At 40.7% G+C, this 16,673-nt stretch overlaps 1 protein-coding gene across 4 annotated transcripts in view; it reads right to left on the bottom strand.

Moving 5' to 3' along the window:
- Positions 1-16,673, bottom strand: part of LARGE1 (LARGE xylosyl- and glucuronyltransferase 1) — a 300,218-nt gene that overhangs the window by 119,664 nt on the left and 163,881 nt on the right. For all 4 annotated transcript variants that reach the window (XR_003927115.1, XR_003927116.1, XM_030040447.2 and 1 more), the window contains one exon: positions 2,917-3,088. Coding sequence is in view for 2 of the 4 variants with exons in the window: in XM_030040447.2 (XP_029896307.1) it covers positions 2,917-3,088 (172 nt within the window). In the remaining 2 variants the exon portion in view is untranslated. The remainder of the gene's footprint in view (positions 1-2,916; positions 3,089-16,673) is intronic.

The following is a 16,673-nucleotide window of genomic DNA, read 5'->3' as shown; positions in this document are numbered from 1 at the left end:
CATCCTTGTAGTCCTCCTGAGTTGCCTGCCCCTTCTTCCAAAGGTCACAAACTTCTTTTTTTCCTGAGTTCCAGCCAAAGCTCTCTGTTCAGCCAGGCCAGTCTTATTCCCCGCCAGCTCATCTTTTGGCACATGGGGATGGCCTGCTCCTGCACCTTTAAGATTTCCTTCCTGAAGAATGTCCAGCCTTCCTGGACTCCTTTGCCCTTCAGGACTGCCTCCCAAGGGACTCTGTCAACCAGGCTCCTAAAAAGGCCAACGTCTGCCCTCTGGAAGTCTGAGGTAGCAGTTCTGCTACTCCCCCTCCTTACTTCTCCAAAAATCGAAATCTCTATCATTTCGTGATCGCTATGCCCAAGATGGCCTCCAACCATCACATTACCCACAAGTCCTTCTCTGTTCACAAACAACAGGTCCAGCGGGGCACCTTCCTTAGTTGGCTCACTCACCAGGAATTTGTCTTCCATGCACTCCCCGAACCTCCTAGACTGTTTCCTCTCTGCTGTATTGTATTTCCAGCAGACATCTGTTAAGTTGAAGTCCCCCACGAGAACAAGGGCTAGCGATTGTGAGACTTCTCCCACCTGCTTATAGAATATTTCATCTGCCTCTTCATCCTGGTTGGGTGGTCTGTAACAGACTCCCACCATGGTATCTGCCTTGATGGCTTTCCCCCTGATTCTTATCCATAAAAACTCAACCCTGTCATCACCATCATCACGCTGATTTTTGCCTAATGGGAGTGCACCCTATGATATAGGCTGGAGAACAAGCTTGGGCTTGGACACTTTAATTTCTCTGTCCTCCCCAACATTTAGGATCACTATTTTGGGCGTACGTACCTTCCAAAGTCTTCTCCCACCCTGCTCAACTCCTGGGGCTATGGGATTGTCGCATTAATTCTTTCTTTGTGCATGGCTGTCTGGGACATGAGCAGATGTAGACACTGACCAATTTATTGCCAGGATTAAAAAATTGTGGAGAAGCCAGTGGTCAGCTGGAATTAAAAAGATAGACTGGACAACTTACAAAATCACACATTTGGGAGTTGTGATACATATGTTATGAGGGCTGGCAGTAGCACAGGAATTCTGTCCTCCATGTGTATGTTAGAGCTTTTCACAGCTATGATCAGCTGAACAACCTTGCCTAGCTCTACGGAGACTGACTTACACCCACTTTTTTACTTCCAGTAATTATCCTTCTCCATGGTTCCATATTTTCTGTCTGTATTTTTTTCAATCTTGGGCCTGCCTCTGCTCTGTATTCCTTTCTTTACTAGCAGTCTTTACGCTTGGTTTCTTTCCCCATTAAAAAAAGGGACTTCCATTGAAACTATGGCAGAAAATCTAAGCAAGGAGATGATCCCCCTCATCGTCTCAATTCAGATTTTGCTGTCATTGACCATGCAGTGCTCTACGCCCAAGTTCAGTTTATACACATTTCTTTACCTGCTACATCATGCTAATACACCATATTCAGTAAAACATTACTATTAAAGGGACAGTAGCACACAACAAGAGAGTACAACAGCACAGCATTACTCCCTATGCATACATTTCTGTAAATTATGGTTGTCAAGGTATAGGTTTACATGAAACTCAAGGTTCAGGGTAGGGAAAGGCTCGGTGAAGAGGTTTGAACAATACCTGAAAAGGAAGAAAAACTTTATATTCCTTAAGGAAGCCAGTTTGTGAATAGTTCAGTTAAGTAAGAAGGTGATTGCTTCTGGCCTGCTGAAGGGACATCAGTGTATCCAGAGAGGGGAAAGGAAACAAATGCACGGAGAAGCCGAGCACTAGAACCCAGTCCTTGACTGTAGAGCTGAAGATAATAGGTCCTGCCCGTTAGCTGGGTACTTGCAAAGGCAAAGAGGCCTTGGGGATTTCAGCATGGGATAAGTACAGTAAATGTGCTCTCTTTTCTGTCACCTTTCTAACAGAGTGGTATGCTTTCGCTTCTGTAAATAAATACTCCCATTTGCTTAGGCTGACTTTGCTTGAGGTGATTTTAAGAAAGCTGATGATATGCATCAAGGTTACACTTTTACGGGGCTGTAAACCTTCAAACCAGGATACCGGAATGCCTCTGTGCTTACCAGCACTGCAATACATATTCTGAGGGCAAGAGGAGAACAATAGGGCACGTCTCTGACTCTGAAAAGCTGGCAACACTGGAGCCTGGGAGAATTAAATGGTTTTAGCAGTGTGTTAGCCAGGAAAGTGCTCTGGCTTGTGACAGGGTAGTGGGGAACTTTTTTGTGATCATCTCCTTACACAGTCACTCTGAAAGTCTCCTTTCTTGGTCAAACTATCAAGGAAATTTTCAAGGAGCTTTAGGAAGTGGCGATAGGTAGAGAAAACTACTTTAGGTGGATACTTCAAATCCAGAACCCTTTATCAACTCATTAAGAGGAGCAAGCAGTAACTCATTTCCATTCACATGTATACCTGCCCCCTTCATCCTCCTCCCTGGTCCAAGTATGATCCTAACTTCATTCATTTTCAGTGGTAACATGGACAAGTTACACTGAAAGTAATAATCAGGTTTTATTAATAAAAAGTAATATAAAACAAGTTCTTCCAGGTATTGAATACCAACAGGTACTGGAAGGGTACATCACTACAGCATCCTCATAATTCTTTATCATCTACTGTATTGTCAAGCCCTCACCTATGGCAAATAATTAGACCAATAAAACAAACTACATAAATAATCAGTGTTGTCAATTATTCCATATGGAGCATTGTTGAGGAAAGACCTCACAAACAAAAGAATTATATTCAAACACCAAAAATCAAAAGAGTGAAAACATTTATCAAATCTCAGATAGCCCTTTTACCCCCGCTGTACTGTTTGCTTTACCATTCTCCCTCCCCCTCAAATAAAGACAGTAAAAAAAAATCATTAGAATACCTTTGAACTTGTGAAAGACGGCCCATAGCTCAGCAATGTCAGTGGCAAATGTTATGTCTGTGTCGAGGACAATGACTCGCTCAAGATTGGAAGGTAGAGTCTTAGTCAGAACCAACTTCATCAGCCCGTAAATCCCAGAGTAGTGTTTGTTGGGGATCCAAGACACTTCCGACTGACAGGAAATGGGAAGTGGGAAAGAGGAAGAAAAAATAATCTTCATTAGAGAGAGAAACTCTTCCTGACACTAGTTTCTTGTAATAGTGGAAGATCTCTGAGGTGGAAACAGTAATCTAAAATCCTGCTTTTAAATTAACTTCAGAAGCTCTGAAATATGCTCAAGTTTCTGAAAGCTTGAAAAAAAAAATTCTTTGAGGCAACTGCTTTACACGATATAATTAAAATTAGTTGAGCCTTTCCAATCTGGTACAATCCATTCTGAGACATCCATGTATCCTGATAAAATTGAAATATATTTTTGTCGTGGTTTAACCCCAGCCAGCAACTAAGCACCGTGCAGCTGCTCACTCACTTCTCCCCACTCCAGTGGGATAGGGAGGAGAATCGAAAAGAGAAGTAAAACTCATGGGTTGAGAGATGAACATTTTAATAATGAAAATAAAATCAATTATAATAATAACAATAATAAAATATATTAATAATTGTAATGAAAAGGAATATAATTTAAAAAAAGGAAAGAAATAAACCCAAAGAGAAGTGATGCACAATCCAAATGCTCACCCCTCAATGAACAATGCCTGAGCAGCGATCCGCCCCTCCCAGCCAGCTCCCCCAGTTTATATACTGAGCATGACTTTCTATGGTATGGAATATCCCTTTGGCTAGTTCGGGTCAGCTGGCCTGGCCATGCTCCCTCCCAGCTTCTCGTACACCTGCTTGCGGGCACAGCACGGGGAACTGAAAAATTCTTAACCTAGGATAAGCACTCCTTAGCAACAACTAGAACATCTGTGTGTTATCAACATTATTCTCACACTAAATCCAAAACACACTGTACCAGCTACTAAGAAGAAAATTAATTCTATCCCAGCTGAAACCAGGATAATTTTTAATCCAAAACTTCAGGTGTATTGTACCTTGCTTTCATTTTCAAATGAAAAAAAAAAAACCTTTTGTGTTTGCCATTTCCAGAATTTTCTGACTCTGAAGTAAAAGTAACAAACATAATTTTGTTCCTTTTATTTCTTACAGATTTGGAGGTCAGAATTTCAAAAGGCCAGTCATTTGGAATAATGGGCCAGAAAATTTCAGAAAAATTGTTTCTTACAAACTCAAATTTTCCTTAAAACTTACATCTTTAACTTATAACTACTGACATCACACAGGCATGCTCAAAAGTGGAGAAAGTGGCAGAACATTTTTAGCCACAATTTTGTTTGTTATATATAGAAGAGGCAAACCCCAACGTTTACATTTCTTCAGTAAGGGCTACACAAAACATTTCTACAGCTTCTAAAATAAACTGGGAGACTAAACCCAATATTTCATTGTGCTACTGGCCTAGGATGTTCCATGAGCTATGTTTCATTTTCTTTCTGAGAGACTTGAGTTCTCAAATATCAAAAGTCACTGCTGAAAGTTGGATATAGAAGTTTTTGAAAAGTTCCTATTGCCCTGTCTGAAACTCCTCTTGTTTAATGTTCTAAAGGGCATGCACTACAATTCCCGGATTTTAAGCTTTCCCCTGAGTCATGCTCCCATTAACTTCAATTAGTATTCTGTCTATAGGGGACCTGAATGAGACAGATTTCAGGATTTGCCCTGGCATGTTATACTTTGGAGAAAGTAGGCAGAAACGAAGTGCATTCATAAAGCTGAGAAGATTTATTCTGTTGTTTAACTGTCTCATATCTATTCACTAGCATTGTAAAGTTTATTATGTGAAACAGCTTTTGCACAGAAGAGCTCATTTCCTCCATCCTTCAAGAAAACCTTCCCAGAAAAGAATGGGTTCCTAAACATTATTTGGAAGTTGGAAGAGTGGTCGAAGAAACGCTAATAATAGCTGCTTAGAGCGCATTTCTTTTTGAATATAAAGTAACAAGGCCTCTGCTGATGTAAGCTGACCTGCTCTTTTCCCTTTAAAATGGCACACAACTTTCTTCTGTATTCTCAGGGTTCCTGTACCAGGGCAGAACTTTACCCCACTGCAAAGTTCATTAAAAACACTGAGGGTAGTGGAGCAAACCTTTAAGGAGAAAGGCAAAATTTTAAGGGGAAAGGGAGGAAAAGCAGTTTATCTTAAAACAACCCCAGAACAGAAAGTGCAAACTGAAGTGTGAAGTTTTGTTTGTTTTTTTTGAAAGCTACCTCATCCTGGCAATCCATTTGTGTGTTCCGTTCTCTGTGCATATAATTCATATGTAATCGCTTGCATATAGAATTTGGCTGGCATTATCTCCCACACATGTCTGTGTATTATTTACTTGTGCTCTCTATAGTATTTGCACTGTAGAATGCCAGAAGTAACACAAGCAAGGATTGCTAGGACCCTCGTATAAAACACTATCAATGAAATTACAGATGGGACGTAACACACAGCCTGGTTTAATTTATGAGTCTAAAGAGCCATAATTCTTATTTCATTCTTTCTTGCTTGCTCTCTCTGTAATTTGTATGGTGCTTAGAAGACAAATCTAGTTTCTGTCTCCCAGATACTTGCCAATAATAATAAGTCTCTACTTATATAAAAAAGAACCTCAATGCTCCCCAGAAATGTCTTCTATGTGTGTAACAGATAATTTCAAACCCATACCCTCAAAACTCTAGTTATTTGTGGTCCTAGCTCTCCCACATGATGGCCCTAGGAATGGACCATCACATCAAGGTATCAGCAAAGCAGTATTTACCCTGCTTTCCCAAACTCTGCATATCATTCTGAATCTGCCACTTGACATCCTTGTGCTAGACCAGCCATGGAGACCAGCTCTCTAGTCATACTGACATGGTAAAAGAATTAAAGTAATTTTACAGACTTGAGCTTACTTTTATTATTACCCATCCCTATGTTATTAATTTTGGATGGCATGTCCTTCATTTTATTAGTCCAAATGCAATATCGCTTCAGAATAACTCCTAATATGCTTATGCAAATAAGCCTAATAAGGCAGGGATTCAGATGTTGCACGAATAGCCTGAGACAAGCAGGGAAGGTAAAAGTTGGCTGGAAAATTAAGTCACTTTCAAGGAGCCATTACTTTCTTTGCTCTCAGGATTCCCAATATCTAACAGCACTGCCACGTATCACTGCAGAGAGAAGATCCTTGCCTGGTAGTTCCTTCCGATCTGGCACACAGAAGCCAAAAGCCTGCCATCCTGAAGCCTGATGTCTGAAAGGATTGCTTTTAAACATGAAAGGAGCAGTCCTTATTCCAAATGGTCCATCACAGCTGGCTAGTACGTGTTTGATTTGAGCATACGTTGAAGCTTGAACTGTCAATCGGTTCAGTGTATCTAAAGTTTTCTCTCCTCTGATGCAGAGCTGACTAAGACATAAACAGGGGTCCTAATTAGTCCCCAGCATAATTTCTTCACAGCTCTGCTATACATTAATAATGTAACTGTTCCAAATTCATGCCAAGGAAAACTCCTTACGCTACACAACAGCACTGTGAAGGCTCACTCTCTCTGGGTATTACATGTAGTCTTACTAAAAGAAATACAAGAACACTATGGTTGAATAGGTCCTTAGTAGTTAAGAAGTGCCAGTTTGAGATAATTAAAGTGGCCTAAGCACAAACTCTTGCAAAATTCTGCAACCTCCAAGCTGTCCACTTTGATATAACTGGTAACATTTAGCCATTTCATTTATCTAAATATAGTCTAAATATGGAATGTTTGTGAATCATGCGCTTTACAAGCTAGATCAGAGTTGTCTTCAGAGAACAAATATTCCCAGAAGACACAGCAGGAACAGAAAAAAATAGAGTTAATAAAAGAGGAAAGTGAAACAAAATAGTGTGACATACTTTGCCATTTCTATAATTCTCAGTTCAGCAGAAATAGCACACCTTGGATCTCTAGCTCTCAAGATATGGATTTTTGCTCATGAGAAGAGAGTAAAGAAAGACATTTAGCTGGTGCTGACAGTGACTCTTTTAAGTAAGCTAAGTGAAATATTATCTTCTCACTAAAGATCTTCCATCAGAACCACCTTTATTCTTTCCATAATTGAAGACTGAAAATAGACTGAATTATCTAAATTATTCCATGTTTCTGGCTATGAATATAGAAATTACATGCCCATGAGTATGCACGCTCTACACAGCTGATCACTCCGGTAAATGCCAGAGAAGCAGGAGCAACAGTTTCCACGTCCAACGATACTTTGCCAGCACCTTGTCTTCCCCAACTATGCTCTGACTATCTCTGGGAAAAGCTGGCTAAACCACAGTGGCTGTACACAGCCTAACTTAGCCTTCTCACAGTTGCTACCGCTGTATAAATGTTCATTACAGTGATTTTTTTTCCCCCTAAGTATGCTATTTTTTCCCCCACAAAGAGGTGTCGGGGAAATTTGCCCAGGCTTCCCGGGTGAATACCGATTGCTCTGTAGCTGCAAGGGAAATCTGCACATGGGCAGGTATCTTGAGCCTCTTCGAAAGGGCTAGAGACTTGGTCATGTAGACTTAGCAGAGAGCAAATTTGGAAAACACTCCCAACATGAACAGAATGACAGCGGGAACAGTGACCAACAGGAAAGGACAAACAGCTTTATGGGTGCCTGTACCATGTGCGGTCAAAAGTCCACTGGGCTCAGTAGCCAGCATCTGACAGTGGATGGTGGCAGGTGCCTACTGAAGAACACAAACCCAGGGAAATTCTACAGCGATACTGCCCCCATAGACACTCCGATCCTCTGGCAATTTGCACCAAATTTTGGAACTAGAGGTGTTATTTTTTTCGTTAACAGCTTTTGATGGATTTTTCACCTGTCAATTTGGCTGGATTTTGAAATCCTGTACATTTTTAGCAACCACAACATCCTGCAGCGAAGAGTGCCACAGCATATTTACAACTCCTGCTTGTTCAGACCCAGCTATCTACCAACTTAATTTGGGTCACATTTGTTTTCACAGAGCTACCAGAACAGCAAACCCATTTCCCTCCAGTCCCTTCATTGTTTTTGTGGCCCTTGGCTGGACTCCCTCCAGTGTGTCCATGTCCCTCTTGCACTGAGGAGCCCAGAACTGGACCCAGCACTCCAGCTGTGGCCTCACGAGTGCTGAGCAGAGGGGAAGGATCACCTCCCTTGACCTGCTGGCGACATTCCTCCTAATACAGCCCAGGGTACCATTAGCCTTCTTTGTCACGAGGGCACATTGCTGGCTCGTGTTCAACCTGGTGTCCACCAGTACCCCCAGTTCCTTTTGTGCCACGCTGCTTTGCAGCTGGATGGCCCTCAGCATGTACTGCTGCATGGGGTAGTTCCCAGGTGCGAGACTTTGCACTTCTCCTTGTTGAACTTCATGAGGTTCCTGTCAGACCCTCTTGTCTGTTAAATAACATTTTTTTCCATTTTCTTAAAATAATTCCTCACTGTCCCACAGAACATATAGCACCGTAGCACCCCCTGAGCTACAAAAAGTGCTTCCTGTTCAGTGTGGTAAGATGAGGGAAGTCTGGCTGATGAAGTGTTTTCCCTGGCAGCATGTCCTTAAACACTTTACACTGGAAAAATGCAACCTTCAATACTGTATTGATTTTCTCACTACATTCACTGCATCTTCCTAGATATGCCTGGAAAAAAATCAATCAAAATAATCTTCAGCTATGACATAATATCCCCATCCCCACTCCAAATAAAAGACACCCTTTCTACTCAGCTGACTTCACAAAAGCACCACTAAGGCCAGTATCTCACAAGAGCCCGAAGGTCAGACTGGTGGGTTGATGCACCAGGCTGAGTAACAGCGAGCCTGGAGGCAGAATGTGCCACTTGCACGCACCCATCTCAGAGCTGGGCTGATCAATGGGATCAAATAGAACCAAATCCCACCACCACCCGGACTTCACGGCTGAGGATTCACTGTGGTGGGGAAACAGCCAGCAGCACACAGAAGGAGTCAGAAAAAAGAAAAGGCTGGGGGAAGTTGAAAAGGCAGTCTGTAGGTAATTCTGCCTCCCTAAAGCTTTCATGCCAGGTTTTACTATAAAAAATATCTGGCATCTAGAATATACTGATTGAAATAAAAAGAAATGTGAATTAGGCTTTGTAATGAATGACTTGATGGATTTCCAAAAGTATTCGGCATCTACTTGCTCTCACCAACTTCAATATAGGCACTATCTTCCTGAAGATTGTATCAGTCGGGTGATAAACTAACTTCAGGATCTTAAAAAAAAAAGCAAGCAAAGTAAAATAAAACAAAACTACCATGCCACAGCACAATCATAAAGAGTGTTGTAGATCTGCACAAATTGTAGCTGAATTGTTCTGAATTGTATCTGACACTGATCTGAAAAGCAGTGCAATCTACATGGTATAAGAATTTACAGCTGGAGGGATCTCTGTGAATGAAGACCAGCCAAATTCTTTGGTAGCTGCTGGCTTCAGGCAGCCCTTACAAATGGCCCAGGCATGGGAAACAGCCCTGGAAATTCTGATGTGTGAATCAGATAACAATAAAAATTGTTATTTCCTCAGATTAGATAAATAACTTCCTAGACACAGTTGATAACTTGTTTTCACAGCTTTTTCATTACTTTTTTAGTGCTTTGCTGCTTCTGTGAACACTAGAAGTAGCAAGATAGTTTATTTTTTTTAAATCATGTGACCTTTATTTAAGACAAAGCTAATAGAACTGCTGGCTTTCATGTCATTTCTAAACCAGAGGAAAATACTGTCACCATTTTAATGATGATCATATTACTAAGTTTTTTTGCAACACAAAGCATAAAAAGAGGGGGAAAACAAACAATGTCGTATTGCTGGCACAGGACAGGAACTTTCCTTGATGCACAGTTTTTCTCATCACTGTTTTTTAATTTCACACATGGAGAACTTCATCCTACTGTGAATTTTTGTCACGCCTCTTCCCACGTTCATGACAATTGAGTCACAATTCTAGCAGCACTAGCACACATCAGGGTTAGTTTCAGGATAATTTTTCCCATTTCACATTGACCATGCCTCACAACATCTAAACTCTTTGCAGGGACATCTGGCTGACCCCTTTCTCACTCTCTTGCTTCCAGGAAAGCAGTATCAATATCTTGTTGTTGAGACTGGCTTAACTGAATCATTGAGAAAGGAGGGGAATAGCAAGTTAGCTTTTAAATATGGCTAACATTCATGCCCATCTTTAGCACACTGTATTTCTTTTTTACGGATAATAATAAAAAAAAGAATCAAAAGTGAGAGAGAGAGACCAATTTCAAGTGACCAAAGAGCCTGGGAGGAAGAAGGTGACTGTCACCTGTAATAGCTTCCTCAGGAGGAATGTCAAAAGGAACCTTCTTGCATCTCACTTTCAGAAAATCACTGCCTTTGCTCCATCCTTGTCAGGTATCCAGCAAACATTAACAGAAGAGCCTTATTTAAACGAAAACAGACTCTTCTGTTAATGTTTGCTGGATAACTTGTAACTTCAACCTTGAATTTAATTTTTTCCTAGGTGATTCACAGGTTTCGATTATACTGATATGCCCCCCCACCATAACAGGTCCTTACTATTTATATGAATGGTTGTCAAGGAAACCAGGAATCCAGCAAAGCTGGGTAACTTTTCTAGATTCTGGTGCCTGAGTATTTAAAGAAATAATAATAATTCACACTGAGAAACAACTGTAAGGAGATGGGAATTTATATATTTTTGCTAAAATTATTTTTCTATTTCTGCTGGCCTTTGCTGCTGTTGTTCTTACTCATCACAGAAGCACTGGTGACTTTAATAGAATTCTGCCTCATCTCTCGCTTTATGAACAGATGATATCTTCCACACATACATGCAACAAGTCTGGATACAAATAGCGGTGAGCAAAAAGGTTGAGACAGAAATGGATGATTATCTGAACCTCTGGGTCCTGGATAATGTAGAGCAAATGCAGAAACCATGGAGCAAGCCACAACTGGAAAGGAAGATTAGGTATTAAAAAGGCAGAACAAACAAAACCTCCCAAATCAGCATACAGCAAAGGAGAATAACTGCAAATTAATTCTCATCTCTGTAGCAAAGTCTGTAACACAGTCTGACTGATGCTGATGCTTGTTTTTCTTTTTTTTTTTTTTCTTTCTTTCCGAATCTTTCACCAATACACACGTATACACAAAGGGCAGACAAGTGGGAAAAACCTCATTTAAGAATGCTTCTTCAAAACAGCTTCCTTAATAACAAAATTAATTGAGGGTGCCAAGAGTTAAGCCATGCTCCGTGTTTGGAACCAACATGCTTTATACGGATGAAACTGCAGACTGTTATATAAAGTAAAATGGATATTTTTTTGTCTCTACCATTTAGGTAACAAGACATTCAGCCATACAGCTTCTTCAGAAAAGAAATGGTCAAAAAGTAATTCACCTCCCGGGATCTTTGAGGATTATCTCCCTCCCCTTAGGTCTTTGGCTGGGTTTCCTCCACAAGGTTTCCATTCCTCCCTCCTTGCTTAGCCCCACCAAACTCAAACGGCCAGTTTCCATTTGGCTCTGAGTCCTTTTCTTTACTCCCATTTGAGACATTCTTAATTTCCTCCACTGTTTCTGGCTATCTCTAAAATGCTGAATGCCCTCTTTTGTTTTTCTCTGTTCACTTGTGCAAGATGAGACTGCAGAATAGAAAAGTCTGTGCAGTTTCATTTAGTGCTGTTTCTTGTTCCTTTGGGGCCTTCGGCGTCAACTCCAGCTGTTTTCAGTGCGGCAGTCAAGGGTGGAGGACCTACAAGAGTCAGAGCATCCTGGGAGAGCTCCGTGAGAACAAACCAAACACCAGCCTCCCAGTCCTACCTCTCCAGCAGAGGCAAAAGTGCAAGTCTTCCCTAGAAGATAAGCTTTTTTTTTTTTTTTTTACCTTCCTGTCAGTGAATGAGTGAAGAGAGACACACAAGCTGGACTAGATAAAATGGCAGGAAGCCAGAGCTTTCTGCTAAAAGCTGACTGACAGGTAGATCTGCCTAGAATTTGGCCAGTGGTCAAAAGCAACTCATGGCTGCCCTTCTCACTTCACCTGTATGGAAAGATAAGAAAGATCAATTGCACGGTTTAATTGCTACTGAACTCAATCAACAAGCTCTTTATACTAATCCATCAGGGAAGATACAAATCCATGAAAATATTATCATTGCCAGCTTTTTAATTTTAGTAACTATGCAAATACATGCACATTAGCTGCAGCCATTATATGTTCTGGCAAATTTCCATGCAGCTCTTAGGGTCAAAGTCCAGAGGCATCCAATCTGTATTTTGCACGATGTCAGGATATTAAACAGGTGTCATCAAGACGCACTGTCCAGAATGAAAAGCAACACCATCTCCTGCATAAACATATGTTATGTTGGATAGACAATAGCCTCAGCTCAGTGACAAAAGTGTACCTGAAGTGGGATTTTTTTCCCTTTTGTGCAAGAGTCCTTTTTTTAAGGATGATGAAAGAAGGTAGCAGAACAGTTACAATGACTATTACTAACCAAGTGATGCCTGGCAGGTTACTGCAGTCTAAAACTTTAGTTATCATGTGCAAAAAAATCCCCAACCAAAACCCAAAAAAAGGTGAGGGAACGACTTCTCACTCTTTTAAGACTGAAAGATCTCATCCTGTTTGTATCCAATACAAACCAGAATGTACTTCAATGCAACAGCCAGAGTTGCAGAAGATGATGATTTGTGGAAAGGATGTGGGAACGCAGCTTCCACCAGACCTCTAACATCCTAGTATGAAGTCAAAACACAGCAACTACAAACAAGAAAGAAGGATTCATTCTTATATTCAGGGCAAAATCACTAGCTACTATCCGGCATCTCACCAGTAAAACCTCCTCTCTCCAGACCCAAACTTTTACTGTTTCTACCTTCAGAGCAAGAGTGGTGAAACTTCAACAGCTGAAAATGCTGCAGCAAGAAAGAGGCCATTAGTGGGTAGAACACACATCCAGCTGGTGGAATAAATGCCATACCCCATAAAGAATTATTAGTTCTCTTATTTTCAGCAAAAGTGAAGAATTTGCAGGAAAACAAATCATCCTCCATCCTGCAGGGTTGGAGGCCAGGTGAGTGGGAACTTCTTGTATCCCAATTATTGCTTCAAGAGAACAAAAATTAGATGAAGTAGCATTCTTTTCTCCAATGGTAAGTATTATACTAGATCAAAACTCCTGGGGACTAAAAAGCTCCAGGAACACATCTGGAATAAAACGGATAATAAAGGATAAAGTGCATTATAATTATGAACAAGCAATACTAACAATAACCTAGTATAAGAAGCACTGAATGCAAAAGGGGGAAAAAAGTATTATTTTTCTTTGTTACTAGAAAGAGATGTCTCTCAAACAATGCAGCACTAAATAGAGAAACAATCTGAAGAAAATAAAGACATTATTGGAAAAGCTGGGCTCCTCCAAAGCAAGAAATATTGAACTTGATGTTCATCACACCAGTGTAGCTTCTTGCCTAGGGTCTGGTTAAATATTGGTCAAATACTTCAGATAAGAGTGAATTTGCATGAGTGGTGTTTAAAGGAAGTGTCTGTGTAGCAGGCATGTATCTCTTAAGACTTGAAACTTTTGGTGTGAGGGCTAAGGCTACCGGTGTCACCCTAATTCCATGTAATCTTGTAGTTTCACCCCAAGGACCATCAGATAAAAAAGCAGGTGCTCAAACTCCCAATCAGCCTGAATGCCCTTACCCAGGCTGCGATGGTTTGAGAAGACCTATGAGATGGTTTGAGAAGACCTATGAGAAGAGTGACTTCGCTTCACTGTCTGCTCATGCTATGTCAGATGCACAGCATGGCTTGTAATTTCCACTGCTGTGAAAAAGTGTCATACAAAGAGGTGTGCCCAGCTAAGATGAACATCATTTTTTACCACAAGAATGACCATTTCAGCCCAAGCCCTTCAGAATACTTTCTGCCTACACTGCCTGCTGGACCACTTGGTGGGAAGGAGCTCATATCTGAGCTATCATGCAACACTTCCCTGAATTCCAGTTGCTTCTCAGAAACAAGCTAATGCCAAGTACTTTACAAATGATGAATTCTAACAATTCCAGCTCCCTGGTGGTGAGCAAGGATATTCTTGGAGTCCTTCCAGCCTGCTATCTTTTTTCAGCTTATCAATCAGACATGGAAATATATATACTTCAGTTCTTTGCAAATCTAAATGCGAGGATCACTAAACATTTTTATAGGATGCCCACATCAATACCAATCCTGAATAGGAATGTCTTGAACAGGTCACTGCTGTTCTTCTATCAGTAATCAAATGCCCTATGCCAGGGAGGTGTCCTTGTGAGCAAGTGAAAAGCCATTAAGATGTAAGACCAGAGTCATTATGTGTCTTCCCAGCTTTTTATCTGTTACTGCCAAGAAAAGAAATTGTGCTGAAGCACAGGATGACCATTAACTCTCCCCAGCAAGTACAGGGGATATACAACCTACACCCCTTATGCAGATCAAAGTGTTAAATAATTTCCGTATGTCCAAGGTTAGGACAGCAAAATGCTTTCATTTCTCATGGATGGATGATAGAAGTTCTGAGAAAGTAGTTGCTGTAATGGGGATACATAGCACAAACAATAGTTGCAGCAGTCAGTTCAAGGTACTACGTGTTTTTAACTTCTTTTTTTCCAGGGCACACTGGATAATTTTTGTCAAACTGAATAATTTTTGGAAAATCTTTTATTCATCTTTTTCTCATTCTCTGCTAAAAAAGCCTTCCCTGGAGGTGCAGCACATGTTGCTGCAATAAGTGTGACGTTGAAGAAGTTGAATGCCAAACAGGAATCCTTGCTATTGAAATGTCACAGTCAGCTCCTATGATAAAAATGTGGGTGATGTCAGAGGAGAGTTGGCTCCTTATTCCTCACTTTGCATATGTTACAAAGAGCAACTACCCTGGCTTTTCACTGGAGGTAGTACATACTGACTGTACTGCTTTTCCTTAGAATCAAGAAAAAGGTGGAGCTACAGAGAAGTCCACAACAGTTAGAGATAAGTTATAAAATTAACAAAGAACGCCAATGTTTCCAAAACACCAGCAACAGTAGGAAAGTGTAAGGGGTTTATAAAGCCAGGCATGAGGCTTTCCTTTGGAATAGCCAGTTGTGCAGTAGAAGCACTGCACAATATAACACAGTAGGCAGACTGGGACCCTTGAAAGATGCCTAGGAGATACTGTACCTTCCTGCATCACGCTGGGCTTCATCCCAGTATACCAAATTCTTACAGTTCCAAGTCTTAAATTAACTGACAACATTTGTAAATCCAAGGAGAAATTACACAAAAATCTGCAAAAAGCTAGTCCACCTTCGGTATCTTGCCTCCTTCCACAGACAATGTCAGAGGTGAGGCTGCTCATGAAAGCTAGATGTCACTAAGCAGATCAGCAACGGCACCACGACTCCCATTCTCATGACCAATTTCTGACCAGCCTCACCAACTTCCACAGCACTTCTTTCATCACCGCCTGTTTTGAATAGGCAGAAATTTAAGACTCGGTGTGATTTTACGTAAAATTACTTTTTTCATATTCTAGGCCTGAATAATAATGGAAAACACATCTAATAATAATTTGTAATGTTGCACGGCTTTTTTTGTGCAGAAGAGGGACCGGGAGGGCAGAGGAAGTACTGCTTAGGCTACTTAGGCTGCACGGATAGATTCTGACCACTTCACAAAGGTTCCACTGTGCTGGGGAGTTTGAATTGCTATCTGTTTCTTGGTGGATACTCATTTCCTCCCAAGCAGTCTGAAGGAAAATATCTTGGCTTACAAAACCTGGTCTGTTAATGTCCAGTCATCTGCACTGAAAACCATGGATAAAAGACCCTGTTCTTAGCATGGTAGCATTGTGTCACAACCACAAGCATATTTTATCACCTGAGACTTCACATCTCTAGTGTTCGATATGTTCATTAGCAAATATACAAAATCTCAATTATAATGTGGAAATTCAAGTCAAATGCTAAGCTCTGCAAGTTATGAAAATCTGTACAATGTTTTGATTATAGACTTTGGTTTTCAAATTCTTAAATTTGCATTTTTCTTTTTAAAAAAATCATTCTTTAAAAGAGAAAGGGAAAGGGCAGGAAGAAAGAGCAGTCTTTGCCTATTATTTCCCGGGTGTGCAGTAGGCCATTTTACAAAAAGACAAAAGGCTGGTGAAATGCAGGAGCACTGCAAGCCCACCATAACATGTGACAGTATTTGACCAAAACCAGAGTGCTGTAGAAACACTTTAATTGAAAATCTAACACTGCGTAAATGAATGTAAACATAAACAGATGTTGTGTTTCACATCCTGTATTGCATTAATAGCAATTAGATCTTGCATATGAAGTGGGAAAAAAGGAAGGAAAATAATGTACGTCTGCATTATAACTTTGCATGTCTGCCTCTGAGGCATACAGTGAACTAAACAGATAATCATGCACTGCCCTTGAACATTATATAATCTGCATGCAGTGCAATGCAAATGTAGTCTAACCATTATAATCCATGATAGTTAGTAGCCAGTCACTAGTCCTGTGAAAATAAATTGTTATGGATGGCTGCTTCTGCAACATCCAGCGGAACTGCTTGACCAGGAAG

This window comes from Aquila chrysaetos, chromosome 17, assembly GCF_900496995.4.
Source record: "Aquila chrysaetos chrysaetos chromosome 17, bAquChr1.4, whole genome shotgun sequence".
NCBI classification, from domain to species: Eukaryota; Metazoa; Chordata; class Aves; order Accipitriformes; family Accipitridae; genus Aquila; species Aquila chrysaetos.
This window is presented reverse-complemented; position numbering and strand designations above follow the sequence as displayed.